Genomic DNA, 18,243 nt, shown 5'->3' on the forward strand with positions numbered 1-18,243 from the left:
GTCTCCTATATACAATATGAGCAATTACATATACAGAATGAGCCCCCACATAACCTCTCTATATACAATATGAGCCCTCACATTGCTGCATATATACAATATGAGCACTCACATAGCCTCATATATACAGTATAATAATAATCTTTATATAGCGCTAACATATTCCGCAGCGCTTTACAGGTTGCACACATTATCGTCGCTGTCCCCGATGGGGCTCACAATCTAAATTCTCTATCAGTATGTCTTTGGAATGTGGGAGGAAACCAGAGAACCCGGAAGAAACCCACGCAAACACAGAGAGAACATACAAACTCCTTGCAGATGTTGTCCAGGGTGGGATTAGAACCCAGGACTCCAGTGCTTCAAGGCTGCAGTGCTAACCACTGAGCCACCGTGCTGCCCAATGAGCCCTCACATAGCCGCATATATACAATATGAGCATTTACAGTATACTATATGCAATATGAGCCCTCACATAACCTCTCTATATACAGAATGAGCTTTACATAGCTGCATATATACAATGAGCCCTCACATATATAGTATGAGCCCCACAACCTCTTTATATGCAATATGAGCCCTCACATAGTCGCATATATACAATATGAGCCCTTAGTCTCCTATACACAATGAGCCGCCGCATATATACAATATGAGCCCTCACATAGCCGCATATTTACAGTAGGAACACTCACACATCCCCCTATATACAGTATGGGCCCCACATAGCCTCACTATATACAGCGTAGCCCCACATAGCCTCTTGTATACATCACCTCCTGTGCCGACACCATTCTAGCTGTGTTGACACTCACTCTCCTGGGGCTCAGGTAAGGTTGTTCCATCACATGAGTCCTGCACCCAATCTGCGCTGGCGTCAGTCTCCACCTCACCTCTCACCGCCTCTTGATTACATATATGTCCGAAGACTGTAACAGTGACGCCAGAACGGATTGGGGGGGGGGGGGATCAGGGCTCACGTAACAATCTCACGTGAGCCCCAGGAAAATGAATGCTGACACCGTCGGAACAGCGCAGGTGCGATAGGGGACTCTAAGTTTTTATTTTATGCTTTTAATTTTTATTTTAACTGGGCCAACCACTCAGATTGAGAAGGGATTGTCCTACTAGTGGGCAACCCCTTTATAGAAGCACCAAATTGTTGTTTTGAAAAATAAATTATGTACCTGCACCCTTATCTTTATGTGATAATATGGTAACTGTGTACAGATCATATACAGTATATAAATAATTTTTATACACAATTACATATATATGTTTAAAAAGTAATTGTGCATAAAAATTATGTATATATTATATTTCTTGCAGTCTTGTAACACCACATATAAAAAATAACTTGAGATCCATCTGATACATTTAAACATCTAAGATTGTGCATGTCTGTGGAATCCAGCATAAAAACACTACTACCAAGATTTCTACCACGGATTTGTATTTGGAAAATCCATACTTTGCGGACAAGGCCTAAGATTGAGAATTTAACAACTAATGCGGGAAACATGAGTCCATATCGGTGTCAGCTTATAGAGGAAGTTATTCAATTGGAAGGACAATAAAAACACTTCTCAAAAAACTGAAGTGTACACTTAAATCACACATCAGAGGCATCTTGATAAATGAATGTTTCAATACTTTACTGATAGTTATAGGTAATTTTTGTTCTCAATGAATTACACAAACGGTCAGTGGAAAACACAATCACCAATTGAGTGCTGGATTCCAAGCCACTGTGGAAATCAAAGTGAAAATAACTAAATTTACAGCAGCTCATAAAGTGGCTCATCAGGGTGTATGGCGCCCACCGGTCTGTATGTACTGCTCACGATGCATGCTGTGACCCCGAGGGTACTGCAACAAGCAAATCGCAAAAAATCAAAGTTCGACTATTTGCAACTTGCTTCTCGTGGTCGCAGTACGCACGAGGTCACAATGCGACCCCAGTCACTTGTATATGTGACACTCCGGAAACTTGACTGCGCAACATGTGTAATTGGAAAAGTTGCTGTGTAGCCCTGGAATCAAGGTTTGTGTTATCTTTCAAGGATATGCCACCCCAGACAAATACTGACCCACCGCCAAACGGCCATGCTGGATGATGTTGCAGGCGGTATGACATTAACCGCTGTCACGGCATTTTGCTAAGTAAACTACAGGCACTATCAGGTTGGCAGTGTTTGAACTGATAAAATGATACGTGGGATGAAGAAATCAGTCTTGTGGTAATTGTGTAATCAGTTAGAATTTTTCAGTTAATCAGTTGCCAGTGCTTCGGGGTGGGACTGTAGGCAGAGTCTCATCTTCCTGCTCTAAGCCAGAGAAACCCAAGGAAAGACCTGCCTACAGGCCGCCCCAAAGCACAGTTTGTCTTTTTCTGTCTCTATGACGAGTAACATGTTTGTGCTTTGGGCTGGCCAGTGGTCAGATCTTTCCTTGGTTCCCCTAGCTTACGGCACCAAGATAGGACTCTGCCTAGAGTCCACCACAAAGCTTGGGCAACTGATTAACTGAAAATGTCTAACACTGATTACCCAAGAACGATTTCTTCACCACAGGTATCATTTTAATCAAAATGAAAAAGGGGAGAAGCCAGTGCTGCTTATGGTCAAAACGCAATACATAAAGTGCACATGCACATATTAATTTCTAACTGTATATCAAAAAGAGACATTTAGCAAACAATTGATCAATTCTTTGAGCCACCCAGCCACGTCACGGCGTTCTCATAATGAGGCAGTCCTACTCTACGTTTTGTATATTCGCTGTGCCATTTTGGCCTCCTAAATGTATTTCTCCCCTTTTTCATTTTAGCATTTTAATCAGTTTAACAATGCCAACCTGACAATGACTGTTCTTTACTTACCAAAATACTGCTGGTCCGTTTACATGGACCGACCAGCAGTACTATAGAGCATCCAATAGGTAAACCTACCAAATTTGTGGTTGTTTGTATGCATGTTTACACAGGCAGACCAAAGCAAATAATGCACACCAAGTGATTTAAGTCTAGAGATCGCTTAGTGCATATAGACCGCCATGGTTCTCAGCAGTGTGAGTCCAGGTTACACAGAATAATACATCATCGAGAACGCTGACCTATTGTGCTGCACAAAAGATCAATTCACCCGATGAACGACCAATTAGCTTTTTCATTGGGTGATTGGCAGCCTGTAAATTGCCGTGTAATCGTGAACAGAGCTCTGTTTAATAATGCACTGTCACGATAATCTTGCAGCGTAAATGCTCCTTTATGTTCCCTCTTCCCTTTGGAAAGGGTACGTTTCACATGCTGTGAAGCAGATTGTTAATTTAGGTGCATGCAGGTAGCTGTAAAAACAATAGTGAGGGTGGAGATAAACCATGGAAAACGTGCCCCTTAATTTTCAATTCCACCTACAGCAAATGCTAGCAGCAAAAATAAGCTGTAGAGATGGGCAACAAAAGGAATAAACTACTTGTGAGCCAAGTGGCACCACCTGCCAAGCACTGCAGACACTTCTAGGTACTTCATAAAGTAGAGAAAAAAAACCCGTTAATGAAAAAATACACTGGCGCTATAACTATGAATGTAAGCTATACAAGTGCTGCTGGTACCTCCGTCGGATGATGTGCCCAATCCGACAACCAAGAATAAAAGACCAATACAAACAAATAGAGAGTACCGCGCTACAAGTGGTTAGGGTTAAGTGCCTTCCGCGATCCTGGAGTAACGATCCGGAACTCCCTATGATCGCAGGTGACAACTACTAATGACTGTCCAATTAGCCAATTTTACATATACTTAGGAAAGGAGAAATACATTAACCTTCCACATGCGTAATACAATCAGTTATAATATTACAAGCTCAGCAGGACAGTTATATCGCTAGACCGCAATAGTAGATAGGGACTAGTGATGTTATGTTACCTATTGAGTGCAGCCGTATGGAGATCCCGGAGCTGGTGGACTACTTGCGTCGGGTTCAGCTGGCTGGTCTGCGCATCTAGAGATCCCCTCTGTCAGGAAGCTGCTTCCGTCCGTTGGGAAGGTAAGTGTGCGGGTGCCAGCCTCAATCGATATCGGCGGTTTTGGGCACTGCAGGTGAGGGCTGTGGTGGTAACGTGTAGCGCCAGAGACGTCCCGGCCGGAGGCGTCCCTGGATACACGTGAAAGAATGGCCGACACTGCGAAGCAGTGAGTGACGTCACTGGCCTATGGGGCCTCAGTGGGATCAAATCTAACCTACGCGTTTCAAAGTGACACGCACTCCTTCGTCAGGGTTCCTGACGAAGGAGTGCGTGTCACTTTGAAACGCGTAGGTTAGATTTGATCCCACTGAGGCCCCATAGGCCAGTGACGTCACTCACTGCTTCGCAGTGTCGGCCATTCTTTCACGTGTATCCAGGGACGCCTGACGAAGGAGTGCGTGTCACTTTGAAACGCGTAGGTTAGATTTGATCCCACTGAGGCCCCATAGGCCAGTGACGTCACTCACTGCTTCGCAGTGTCGGCCATTCTTTCACGTGTATCCAGGGACGCCTCCGGCCGGGACGTCTCTGGCGCTACACGTTACCACCACAGCCCTCACCTGCAGTGCCCAAAACCGCCGATATCGATTGAGGCTGGCACCCGCACACTTACCTTCCCAACGGACGGAAGCAGCTTCCTGACAGAGTGGATCTCTAGATGCGCAGACCAGCCAGCTGAACCCGACGCAAGTAGTCCACCAGCTCCGGGATCTCCATACGGCTGCACTCAATAGGTAACATAACATCACTAGTCCCTATCTACTATTGCGGTCTAGCGATATAATATTACAAGCTCAGCAGGACAGTTATAACTGATTGTATTACGCATGTGGAAGGTTAATGTATTTCTCCTTTCCTAAGTATATGTAAAATTGGCTAATTGGACAGTCATTAGTAGTTGTCACCTGCGATCATAGGGAGTTCCGGATCGTTACTCCAGGATCGCGGACGGCACTTAACCCTAACCACTTGTAGAGAAAAAAAACCCCTTGGGCTCCACTCCCAGGATCCAGAAGTAGCAGCACTTTGGACGCAGTGTATGTTCGCGGTATTCTATTGAACGCAGGTGAATGTGCATGTGATCACTGAACCGTGTGGATTTACCGCATTCAATACATTCTATTGATTAAATCGCTGTTGCAGAGACTAGCGTTTCCACAAGAGAAATTGACATGCTGCGGTCCAGAAAGATGCGCCCAAGTCAGTGTGCACGGCTGATCCGCATGCACGCATAGTGGACATGGGATTTCTACAAATCCCATCCACTATACTGTCACATCTGGACGCTGCATAAATATGCTGTGCCAAAACTGCAGCAATTCCGGATTGTGAGCACATACCCTTAAGCAAATACTCCATTGTTGAAACTTGGCCTGAGTTTTTGATGTTGCATAATTCACGCATAAAACTCCACGTACCCATAAGAGACAAGTTGTGGATTTGAAGGCACAGTAGGCTTGAGATTTCTATAAATCCACTTTGCTGGAACTGTATGGCACCACAATTTTAGAGCAGTGAAACTTCATAGGGTCAAAAACCTCACCAAAATCTCATCATGGGAACTTAACCTTAAAAACGCTTCATTTATGCCCCAGCCCCTCACACCCCTGCAATGGGCATAACAAAAGTGCTCTTTTGCCTTGAGTGGCAGCCGTGAACATCTGTTAAAGGGACATTATCATGTAAAAGGCACAGGTTTATAATATTAGTAAGCCATTAGAAGGATTCACTGCTTAACCAGTTTTTCCACAACAAGTTAAACGGACTGAATGAGTCAACCAGACTGATCCCATTAATTTGTGTTTTGTATTTTTTTTTTTTTAAATCGATGATGGGTGAAGCACAAGTCTCGAAACATGGAAGTATCAAGTTGAAGATTGATTAAACAGACCATCAAAATTCCAATTTTATTATTTTTGTTTTACGTTAATATCTAAGATCAAAAATTTTAAAATATATATTATGATGGTGTCCCTTTAAGCGAGTCACTTAACCAAAGGGTGCCAAATGTACATATTGGTAGAGACACAAGGCAATGTGATTACCGGACTTCTTCACAAAAGATACTTGACCACAGATCTTGTTTCACTAAAAAGGGTGAAGGCTGGATGAGATCTGGGACTAGGAAATGCTTCCATGAGTAAATATGTTTATTAATAACCCTTATTATACATTATTCAATGAAACAATATAAATATATAAGCTTTCCCCCCCCCCCCAACATATTCTGTAGGCTTTCATTCCGGTCCATAGTCACCAAATCACTGATCATTTGCAGAATGCACTCTAGTCAAGCACACAGCGTAAAAGTTCATATACAGACATGTTACAGTGGCACTTTGTTACAGACTGATCCAGCAAGAAAGGGCCTTTGGTACAGCAAGAGGTGCAACGTGATGGAATAACCACCATACTAGAGTACACCAGTGGATTGAAGAAAGCAGAAGAGGAATCCGAAGTATAAGCTGCAACAAGTAGCAAGCAAAAAAAAAAAAAAAAAAAAACATAAAAATACATAAAAAGATGTGCAGGTTACCGTATTTGATTTGTGGTTAATGGAAGAGTAGTGTTACTGAATAAAGGGTTAACTTACCAATAAAGGTACAGGCAGGACATTTACAGCGCGAGTCCCATATACCACACCCAATTCAGTGCTTATGACAGGCAAACTAGCAGGAAGGAGCAGAGCAACCCATAATGGCGTACCACAAAAGCGGTTTTCCAAAAAGATTTATTTATTTCAAATAATTTGAGAAAACATGTTAATATTGCAATTTATAGAATAAGGAATGGCATAGCTTGACTGCTGATGCTCTGCACCTCCTGAGCAGTCACAGTGCCAACTTTCGCCCGACAGGCTGGTGGTTACAGGTCGCATCTGTACCAGCCAGCCTGGCATTATCAGGAGGATAGCTCATACACAAAGCCCTGGCATGGAGTTAACAGGTGCCAAGGATTCTGGTCAGTACTCAAGCCACACTTCTCTTTTAGGTAAAGAAACTCTTTAAACATCTCCATGTAGTTCAAGAATCAGTGCGGCCATTAGCAGCTCTCAATATAATCCGCTTACACCTCACTGTACATTATATAAATCACAGAAAGCAAACAAAAACTGTCAAATTCATGACCAATATGGCACCCTATGCTTACTGTGCGCTTTATTTCACAACAATCTATGTAATCAAATAAAGAAAAAAAAAAAACAAAAAAAATTATGTAGGCACCAGCCCAAAAAGGCATTTGGAATTAAGCTGAAGAACTGCAAGTTTAAAGATTATCTGACTTTGTGTATACAGGTGTGCACCTGACTAAGCAATACAGTGAAACACTACTGAAATAGAATCCTAGTTATTTCCAATTGTCTCCGGGAAGCAAAAAGTGCCGCTTCCCAGTGTATGAGCATTTCTTCAGAAGGTCCTCCTCCTATAGGATGATGCACTTCCCTGGATTTATGCCGGTCTACATCTCAAGCAGAGCAGGAGAACACCTCCTTCTGGAATGTTTTCAGGTTCGGAGGTTGCGTTTTGTGAACCAGGCAACCCCAGGTATTTTGTAATTCCCAAGTTTGATAATTATGGCAATAGAACTGCAATGAAGTCGTCATAAACCAAAAAAAAAAAAAAAAAAAAAAGTATATGAACCAGGTGAGATGGCATGCGGCTTCTCACATGCACACAGTTTTTTTACATTTAACAGAAGAAAACAAATCCAAACCAAAATGATCCTATTAAAATATAAAAGGGGTTGAATCATGGCGGCAATGCAAATATGTCACTATGATCAGACACTTAAAGGATGGTGAACAGCAGACCATGGAAATCCACAAGGTTCCTTCTGTCTGTAGTATCCGGTATCTCTTGCACTGGCCTTGTCACAAGTGACGCACTCCATTTGGTGGGAAGAGCACGTGGGCTACTGGTCGGAAAGTTCACAAGGTTGTCGTTCAGATGGCGTTTGCAGGTGTGCCATTGTGAGTCACTGCATTGAGATTTGGACTGCTGGCTTGCTGGCTGAAGGTCCGATGGGTGGAAGCACCCACCTCAAAAACTTCATGGATGGCTTTTCGAAAGCAGTGGAAATTGTAGTCTATTAATCCTGAAAAAGATATCAAAATATACATCACCTATTTATTGAAGAAGGCCTTTTTGGGGGCTTTATTATTACAAACTCTACTTACTAAAATTTTTCTCATGCTAAAAACTTAAACTTTAATGTTAGACACAAACTGAATTTTGAGATCACTTCTATATCTTTATGTCTGCATTTGATGACGCATCTACATTTAAGCTCGTCGATCATTAGCCCCACTGATCGGATAATTTTTGTTCCTTTAGTAGATGGGTATCAACAATTTGAATGGAGCATTGAGTGTAGCAGCCAATGCCAGCTAGTGCAATACAGCATTTATGTAGGAAAAAAGGAGCGCCGCAACAGATGTTACACCTACAAGGTTTTAAATTGCCAGAGCAAACACAGATTATTGGTGGACGTGTCAGGTGTTGGACCCCACTGATTTGATGATATGACCCATGGTCGGACTACCCTTTCAATGGAGGACAACTTCTAATATTATCACACCATCATGTCTATTGCAAGATGATGGTGATGGATCGGATTTATTAGCCCCCCGAAAATTAAATTAATACACTATACAGTGTATACTCTGGAGTATTCACACGGGGAGCACTACCACCATATCATCAGACCGGTTGGCATGTATGCTTATATACAACAGTCAGCGCCCATCTCCACCCAGAGAGGAGTGATGAATACACCAAAGTGGCGATTCAAGAGGTTAAGGTTTAGTTGTGCTGCAATATAGACCTGGATGTCTCCCGTACGGCAATATGCTTACCTTTCCTCTCAAAGCTTTCTTCCCTAAGAATACAGACAAGAGACAGAAATTTTGTAACTTCTTTTAAATAGAGAACAGTGGTGTTGTTGAGCTTGATAATCGCCATAGACTCCTTGTCATATGCAGTCCCGTTACACTCAGCATGCAAGCTGTAAGAAAAAAAAAAAAAAAACACACACACACACACACACATTAGACATGAAGGTAGAAATGCTTCACTTGTAGGAATAGGAGAGCGGAATATGGAGATTGTTCCACTGACCGTAAAGGAGACCTACCTTTCCTCCAAAATGCTAAGCATTCAATGCCATCCATCAACCTTTATACATATTGTATAGAACAAGACCCATAAGTATGGTCAGTCTACTGTAGGGCTATGCAAAAACCAATAGAAGGGTGTGTGGGCGAGAGGGCTGAAGCCAGGATAGTCATCAGTTACCAGGCCCTGCTGTAAATACCAATCTCGCACTATTCGGACTAGTAGAGAGAAGCACAAGCTTAGAGCCAGGCCCACACATAGCATTTAATGGTCTTTCTTCTGTGGACCTACTGACAAGCCGAGGCGTTGTAATCTGCACCTATACATCTTCTGACATTCTTATGGGGTGGTTTTTCAATAGGGCATCATCTATTTCAGAAAAGGGCCCTGTTGTATTTCCTCTACATATAAGAAAAGTTAAAGAAAACTAACATTGGTTGTTTTTCGCTCAGGGTTTTTTTATACCTGAAGGTTCTACCAGACATGGACATTTACCTGTATATACAAGATACATCTATCACCACATCAATCATATCACAGCACAGCTCGTAGGACTGCATGTCTACAGGAGAACTGTCCGTTGCAATATAGATCTTGCTGACCACATCAAATAAGAAAGCCTTTTCAATGCCAGAATTCTGAAAGAAAAAAAAAAGGAGACAGGTAAGCATTGCATTCGCACGCAAAATATACTAGAAAAATCACAATTAACATATGCCCCCACAAATGGCAAACAAATCTTCGTTTGCAGATAGAATGAAAAATTAAATGGCAAAGTATCGATATTCTAATGCGCATCAGCCATCGCTATGGTAAGCAATGGAGAAGGACTAATAAAACAAACAAAAAAAAAAAAATCATGACGCCCTTAAAAACATGTATGACATATCTATCAGAAAAAAGGGAACAGCACAATAAGTTCTGGCGGCTGCCAGGCCTCCCAGGCAAAAAGTCCAATACTTGCCCAATTTAGACAGAAGAAAAATGAAGGCAGCACTCCAAAACTTTCAAGACGAAAAAAAGTGAATCACTGGCCTTGGAGGATGTTCATTCAGTTGAATAATTTTGTAGGGGAAAAAAAAAAAAAGCAGATCACAGACATGGCACAAAATTAAAATCATTTCAAATGGCAACTTTCTGGCTTTAAGAAACACTAAAAGAAATCAAGAACAAAAAAAAAATGTGGTAGTCAGTAATGGTTAATTTTTTTAACCAACATAGGGGAAAAGTTATGGAAACACTCAATTCTGAGGGGAAAAAAAAAAAAATTATGGAATCGCCTTGTAAATTTTCATTCCCAAAACACCTGCATCAGATTAGATCTGCTCGTTAGTCTGAATCTAAAAAAAAAAAAAAAAAAAAAAAAAAAGAGTGATCACACCTTGGAGAGCTGTTGCACCAAGTGGACGGATATGAATCATGGCTCCAACACGAGAGATGTCAATTGAAACAAAGGAGAGGATTATCAAACTCTTAAAAGAGGGTAAATCATCAAGCAATGTTGTAAAAGATGTTGGTTATTCACAGTCAGCCATGTCTAAAATCTGTACCAATTACAAACAACATGGGAAGGTTGTTAAAGGCAAACATCCTGGTAGACCAAGGAAGACATCAAAGCGTCAAGACCGGAAACTTAAAGCAATATGTCTCCAAAACAGGAAATGCACAACAAAACAAATGAGGAGCGAATGGGTGGAAACTGGAGTCATCGTCTGTGACCAAACTGTAAGAAACCGCCTAAAGGAAATGGGATTTACATACAGAAAAGATAAATGAAAGCCATCATTAACACCTAAACAGAAAAAAACAAAGTTTACAATGGGGTAAGGAAAAGCAATCGTGGCCTGTGGATGACTGGATGAAAGTCATATTCAGTGATGAATCGCAAATCTGCATTGGGCAAGGTGATGATGCTGGAACTTTTGTTTGGAGCTGTTCCAATGAGATTTATAAAGATGATTGCCTGAAGAGAACATGCAAATTTCCACAGCCATTGATGATATTGGGCTGCATGTCAGGTAAAGGCACTGGGGAGATGGCTGTCATTACATTAAATGCACAAGTTTATGTTGATATTTTGGACACTTTTCTTATCCCATCAATTGAAAGGATGTTTGGGGATGATGAAATCATTTTTCAAGATGTTACTGCATCCTGCCATAGAGCAAAAACTGAAAATATTCCTTGACAAAAAGGCATATAAGGCCAATGTCATGGCTTGCAAATAGTCCAGATCTCAATCCAATTGAAAATCTTTGGTGGAAGTTGAAGAAAATGGTCCATGACAAGGCTCCAATCTGCAAAGCTGATCTGGCAACAGCAATCAGAGAAAGTTGGAGCCAGATTGATGAAGAGTACTGTGTGACACTCATTAAGTCCATGCCCCAGACACTGCAAGCTGTTATAAAAGCCAGAGGTGGTGCAACAAAATACTAGTGATGTGTTGGAGTGTTTTTTTGTTTGTTTTTCATGATTCCATAATTTTTTCCTCATAATTGAACGATTCCATAATTTTTTCCCCTATGCTTGGTTAAAAAAAAAAGTAACCATTACTGACTACCACATTTTTTTGTTCTTGATTTCTTTTAGTGTTTCTTAAAGATAGAAAGTTGCCATCACTTCATACGTAAATCAGCAACAATATTAATGCACGGCCTGGTAGAACTTTCCAACACAGAATTTTAACCATGTGCCTCATTTTCATGGGACATTTTCTGGTATCCTAAGTTTGCAACGCTTTCAGACTTGTATCACCATTCCAACAATGGGAATATAAACCATAAAAAAAGGTCCATTAATGCAGTTGCTGCAAAATAGGACTTGTAAGTGGCAGACAAAGCAGGACAGCAGCAGCAAACAACTGTCCGTCTATTGCATATTTTTATCATCATCAACCCTTTTAGTGATGGCCACAGTACAAGTGCAGCAATTGTGCCCTATCGCTATATGGAACAGGTATAGTGCAGGTGCTGGCTGCATTACATTAATTGATGCGATTGGAGCAGCCTCTGATCGCATCACTGTTACCTCTTGTAAGGAATGTGGCATCAGGAAAAGACCTTAATGTAAAAAATTTAAAAAAAAACAAAAACTTATTCCCCCCCCCCCCCTTATTTCTACCTATTTTTTCCTATATTACGAGCAGTATTAAAAATCTTGCAGTTTTCACACTTGCACATCTAATGAGCGTGTGTGAAGGTAGAGGGAGCAGTGACACCAACTAATGTGATTGGCGGATCCTGTGTTATCAGCTGTGTATAAAGGTACCTTCACACTGAGCGACTTAACAACGATATCACTACCGATTCGTGACGTTGCAGCGTCCTGGCTAGCGATATCATTGTGCTTGACACGCAGCAGCAATCTGGATCCTGCTGTGCCATCATTGGTCGGAGCAGAAAGGCCACAACTTTATTTCGTCGCTGGATCTCCCGCAGACATCGCTGAATCGGCGTGTGTGACGCCGATTCAGCAATGTCTTCACTGGTAACCAGGGTAAACATCGGGTTACTAAGCGCAGGGCCGCGCTTAGTAACCCAATGTTTACCCTGGTTACCATTGTAAATGTAAAAAAAAAAAAAAAAACACAAACACTACATACTTACATTCCGGTGTCTGTCCCCTCGCCGTCAGCTTCCCGCACTGACTGAGCGCCGGCCGTAAAGCACAGCGGTGACGTCACCGCTCTGCTTTACGGCCGGCCGGCGCTGAGACAGTGCAGGGAAGCTGAGGACGGGGGACAGACACCGGAATGTAAGTATGTACTGTGTTTTTTTTACATTTACAATGGTAACCAGGGTAAACATCAGGTTACCAAGCGCGGCCCTGCGCTTAGTAACCCGATGTTTACCCTGGTTACCCGGGGACTTCGGCATCGTTGGTCGCTGGAGAGCGGTCTGCGTGACAGCTCTCCAGCGACCAAACAGCGACGCTGCAGCGATCGGCATCGTTGTCTATATCGCTGCAGCGTCGCTTAATGTGACGGTACCTTAAAAGCTGTCACCTGACATTGTAATCTTCCTTCTACCTTTATCCCACTGTGCTACATAGGATCTTCCCCAGGGATCATTGAATAGCTGCATGGGAACTTGGATAGCTGGAGAGCTCCTGATAATCAGCGGTTCGGCTCCATAGCTCCATGTGTCTCGGCTGTGTGACAGTCCGAACACACAGGTACTCCATGCATGCGTGGTGACTGTCACACAGGTGTGACACATGCAGCTATTTAGGAAGCACTATAGCTATTCGGATAAGCTATTAGAAGCTATTCCATCAACCCTAACCTTCCCCTCTGTGTTTGACTTGTGCTGGTGGTGTAGCCAGGTCCATGTTACATGTATGGTGGGAATTCCCATCGTTTGTGGTTTATGGAATTCAATATGGTCACTGTACAACAGTGTCACTGATAGAGTCACACCTTCCCCCCCAAATAGGCCTACCTTCCATTACTCCAGATTCAATCTCAAAAGGCAAAAGATATTCTTAGGCACGTTCTAACAGCTGTTAAGCACATTTTTCCATGTCACTAGAAATCCACAAAAACTCCTTACTCTGGTCGAATGAGTGAAAGAGGTTAAAGGGCCAGTCCAATACTAGGACAGCCCCTTATTGTTCTAAATGCTTGGCCCCGAAAAAATAAAAAGAGCTTATACGCACCTCTCGTGCCAGCACCGTTCCAGCAGTGTCTGCATGCGTGTTTCCGGGGATCTCATGTGGTTGTTATGATACATGAGCCCAGCGTCCAATCAGTGCTGGCTGTCACTGGCCGGGCCTTCATACAAATAGAACAAGAAGGCGTGAGATCAGCCGCAGCCCTATCTGTTCATGGTCAAATTGTACTGATTGGGTGTCGGGCTCACGAGAGCCCCGAGAATGCGTCAGCATGTGAGGGGGAGTATAAGCTATTTAACTTAAATTGGGGCCAAGCGTGTGGTATGAGAAGGGGTTGTCCTAGTAGTGGAGAACCTCTAACAATACAGGGTGGGCCATGTATATGGATACACCTAAATAAAATGGGAATGGTTGGCGATATCAACTTCCTTCATTCTTTTCAAGATGGGTGGTGACCATGGCGGCCATCTTGAAGTCGACCATTTTGGATCCAACTTTATTTTTTCCAATGGGAAGAGGGTCATGTGACAAAAACTTATTGAGAATTTCACAAGAAAACAATGGTGTGCTTGGTTTTAACAGAACTTTATTCTTTTGTGAGGTATTTACAAGTTTCTCTTTGTTTACAGGCATTGACATGTCGCAGAGGTTAACACGTGAGGAACGGATAAAAACTGTTAATGTCTGGTGAAAGCAGTACCCGGGTCATTGCAGCAGATTTCAATGCAAGACTCCCTACGCAAGAAAACCGTCACCATTCTCATGTTATTTAAGTGTATCCATATAAATGGCCCACGCAAAAAAAGTTTGCCTCATCACTGAACATAATAATCTGTGTAAACTGAGGGTCCTGTTCCTCAGTTTACACATGTGTCATATGACCCTCTCCCCATTGAAAAAAATAAAGTTGGATCCAAAATGGCTGCCATGGTCACCACCCATCTTGAAAAGTTTCCCCCCCCCCCATATACTAATGTGCCACAAACAGGAAGTTGATATCACAAACCATTCCTATTTTATTTAGGTGTATCCATATAAATGGCCCACCTTGTATACTGAAAATGGAAAACATGATTGCACGTGATAATCACATCGAAGCTTTTCATTGCCAATGGACATGTTGGATATTATTCAGTGACGGGAATTACCTCACTGGTTTCAGTAAGTCATATTTTTCTTTTTTTTTTAACCCCTTTACCCCCAAGGGTGGTTTGCACGTTAATGACCAGGCCAATTTTTACAATTCTGACCACTGTCCCTTTATGAGGTTATAACTCCGAAACGCTTCAACGGATCCTGGTGATTCTGACATTGTTTTCTCGTGACATATTGTACTTCATGATAGTGGTAAAATTTCTTTGATAGTACCTGCGTTTAATTGTGAAAAAAACGGAAATTTGGCGAAAATTTTGAAAATTTCGCAATTTTCAAACTTTGAATTTTTATGCAATTAAATCACAGAGATATGTCACACAAAATACTTAATAAGTAACATTTCCCACATGTCTCCTTTACATCAGCATAATTTTGGAACCAATTTTTTTTTTGTTAGGGAGTTATAAGGGTTAAAAGTTGACCAGCAATTTCTCATTTTTACAACACCATTTTTTTTTAGGGACCACGTCTCATTTGAAGTCATTTTGAGGGGTCTATATGATAGAAAATGCCCAAGTGTGACACCATTCTAAAAACTGCACCCCTCAAGGTGCTCAAAACCACATTCAAGAAGTTTATTAACCCTTCAGGTGTTTAATAGGAATTTTTGGAATGTTTAAATAAAAATGAACATTTAACTTTTTTACACAAAAAATTTACTTCAGCTCCAATTTGTTTTATTTTACCAAGGGTAACAGGAGAAATTGGACCCAAAAAGTTGTTGTCCAATTTGTCCTGAGTACGCTGATACCCCATATGTGGCAGTAAACCACTGTTTGGGCGCATGGGAGAGCTCGGAAGGGAAGGAGCGCTATTTGACTTTTCAATGCAAAATTGACAGGAATTGAGATGGGACGCCATGTTGCGTTTGGAGAGCCACTGATGTGCCTAAACATTGAAACCCCCCACAAGTGACACCATTTTGGAAAGTAGACCCCCTAAGGAACTTATCTGGATGTGTGGTGAGCACTTTGACCCACCAAGTGCTTCACAGAAGTTTATAATGCAGAACCGTAAAAATAAAAAATCATATTTTTTCACAAAAATTATATTTTTGCCCCCAATTTTTTATTTTTCCAAGGGTAAGAGAAGAAATTGGACCTCAAAAGTTGTTGTCCAATTTGTCCTGAGTACGCTGATACCCCATATGTGGCAGTAAACCACTGTTTGGGCGCATGGGAGAGCTCGGAAGGGAAGGAGCGCAGTTTGACTTTTCAATGCAAAATTGACAGAAATTGAGATGGGACGCCATGTTGCGTTTGGAGAGCCACTGATGTGCCTAAACATTGAAACCCCCCACAAGTGACACCATTTTGGAAAGTAGACCCCCTAAGGAACTTATCTAGAGGTGTGGTGAGCACTTTGACCCACCAAGTGCTTCACAGAAGTTTATAATGCAGAACCGTAAAAATAAAAAATCATATTTTTTCACAAAAATTATATTTTTGCCCCCAATTTTTTATTTTTCCAAGGGTAAGAGAAGAAATTGGACTTCAAAAGTTGTTGTCCAATTTGTCCCGAGTACGCTGATACCCCATATGTGGCAGTAAACCACTGTTTGGGCGCATGGGAGAGCTCGGAAGGGAAGGAGCGCCGTTTGACTTTTCAATGCAAAATTGACAGGAATTGAGATGGGACGCCATGTTGCGTTTGGAGAGCCACTGATGTGCCTAAACATTGAAACCCCCCACAAGTGACACCATTTTGGAAAGTAGACCCCCTAAGGAACTTATCTGGATGTGTGGTGAGCACTTTGACCCACCAAGGGCTTCACAGAAGTTTATAATGCAGAGCCATAAAAATAAAACAAAATTTTTTTCCCACAAAAATTATTTTTTAGCCCCCAGTTTTGTATTTTCCCTAGGGTAACAGGAGAAATTGGACCCCAAAAGTTGTTGTCCAATTTGTCCTGAGTACGCTGACACCCCATATGTGGGGGGGAACCACCGTTTGGGCGCATGGGAGGGCTCGGAAGGGAAGGAGCGGCATTTGGAATGCAGACTTAGATGGAATGGTCTGCAGGCGTCACATTGCGTTTGCAGAGCCCCTAATGTACCTAAACAGTAGAAACCCCCCACAAGTGACACCATTTTGGAAAGTAGACCCCCTAAGGAACTCATCTTGATGTGTTGTGAGAGCTTTGAACCCCCAAGTATTTCACTACAGTTTATAACGCAGAGCCATGCAAATAAAAAATATTTTTTTTTCCACAAAAATTATATTTTAGCCCCCAGTTTTGTATTTTTCCAAGGTTAGCAGGAGAAATTGGACCCTAAATGTTGTTGTCCAATTTGTCATGAGTACGCTGATACCCGATATGTGGGGGGGAACCACCGTTTGGGCGCATGGGAGGGTTCGGAAGGGAAGGAGCGCCATTTGGAATGCAGACTTAGATGGAATGGTCTGCAGGCGTCACATTGCGTTTGCAGAGCCCCTAATGTACCTAAACAGTAGAAACCCCCCACAAGTGACACCATTTTGGAAAGTAGACCCCCTAAGGAACTCATCTTGATGTGTTGTGAGAGCTTTGAACCCCCAAGTATTTCACTACAGTTTATAACGCAGAGCCATGCAAATAAAAAATATTTTTTTTTCCACAAAAATTATATTTTAGCCCCCAGTTTTGTATTTTTCCAAGGTTAGCAGGAGAAATTGGACCCTAAATGTTGTTGTCCAATTTGTCCTGAGTACGCTGATACCCGATATGTGGGGGGGAACCACCGTTTGGGCGCATGGGAGGGTTCGGAAGGGAAGGAGCGCCATTTGGAATGCAGACTTAGATGGAATGGTCTGCAGGCGTCACATTGCGTTTGCAGAGCCCCTAATGTACCTAAACAGTAGAAACCCCCCACAAGTGACCCCATATTGGAAACTAGACCCCTCAATGAACTTATCTAGATGTGTTGTGAGAACTTTGAACCCCCAAGTGTTTCACTACAGTTTATAACGCAGAGCCGTGAAAATAAAATATCTTTTTGTTTTCCCACAAATATTATTTTTTAGCCCCCAGTTTTGTATTTTCCCAAGGGTAACAGGAGAAATTGGTCCACAAAAGTTGTTGTCCAATTTGTCCTGAGTACGCTGATACCCCATATGTTGGGGTAAACCCCTGTTTGGGCACACAGGAGAGCTCGGAAGGGAAGGAGCACTGTTTTACTTTTTCAACGCAGAATTGGCTGGAATTGAGATCGGACGCCATGTCGTGTTTGGAGAGCCCCTGATGTGCCGAAACAGTGGAAACCCCCCAATTATAACTGAAACCCTAATCTAAACACACCCCTAACCCTAATTCCAACGGTAACCCTAACCACACCTCTAACCCTGACACACCCCTAAC

General features: G+C 42.2%; 1 protein-coding gene across 1 annotated transcript in view; it reads right to left on the reverse strand.

Annotated features, from left to right (window-relative positions):
• Positions 1-5,919: 5,919 nt before the first annotated feature.
• The window catches only part of RRAGC (Ras related GTP binding C), a 37,170-nt gene continuing 24,846 nt past the window's right edge, over positions 5,920-18,243 (reverse strand). Inside the window, exons 5-7 of the mRNA XM_069757117.1 lie at positions 9,636-9,778; positions 8,882-9,030; positions 5,920-8,121 (exon numbers count right to left, since the gene is read on the reverse strand). Of these exons, the coding sequence (XP_069613218.1) occupies positions 7,970-8,121; positions 8,882-9,030; positions 9,636-9,778 (444 nt within the window). The 3' untranslated portion in view covers positions 5,920-7,969. The remainder of the gene's footprint in view (positions 8,122-8,881; positions 9,031-9,635; positions 9,779-18,243) is intronic.

This window comes from Ranitomeya imitator, chromosome 3 (genome assembly GCF_032444005.1).
Source record: "Ranitomeya imitator isolate aRanImi1 chromosome 3, aRanImi1.pri, whole genome shotgun sequence".
In the NCBI taxonomy this organism is placed as follows: domain Eukaryota; kingdom Metazoa; phylum Chordata; class Amphibia; order Anura; family Dendrobatidae; genus Ranitomeya; species Ranitomeya imitator.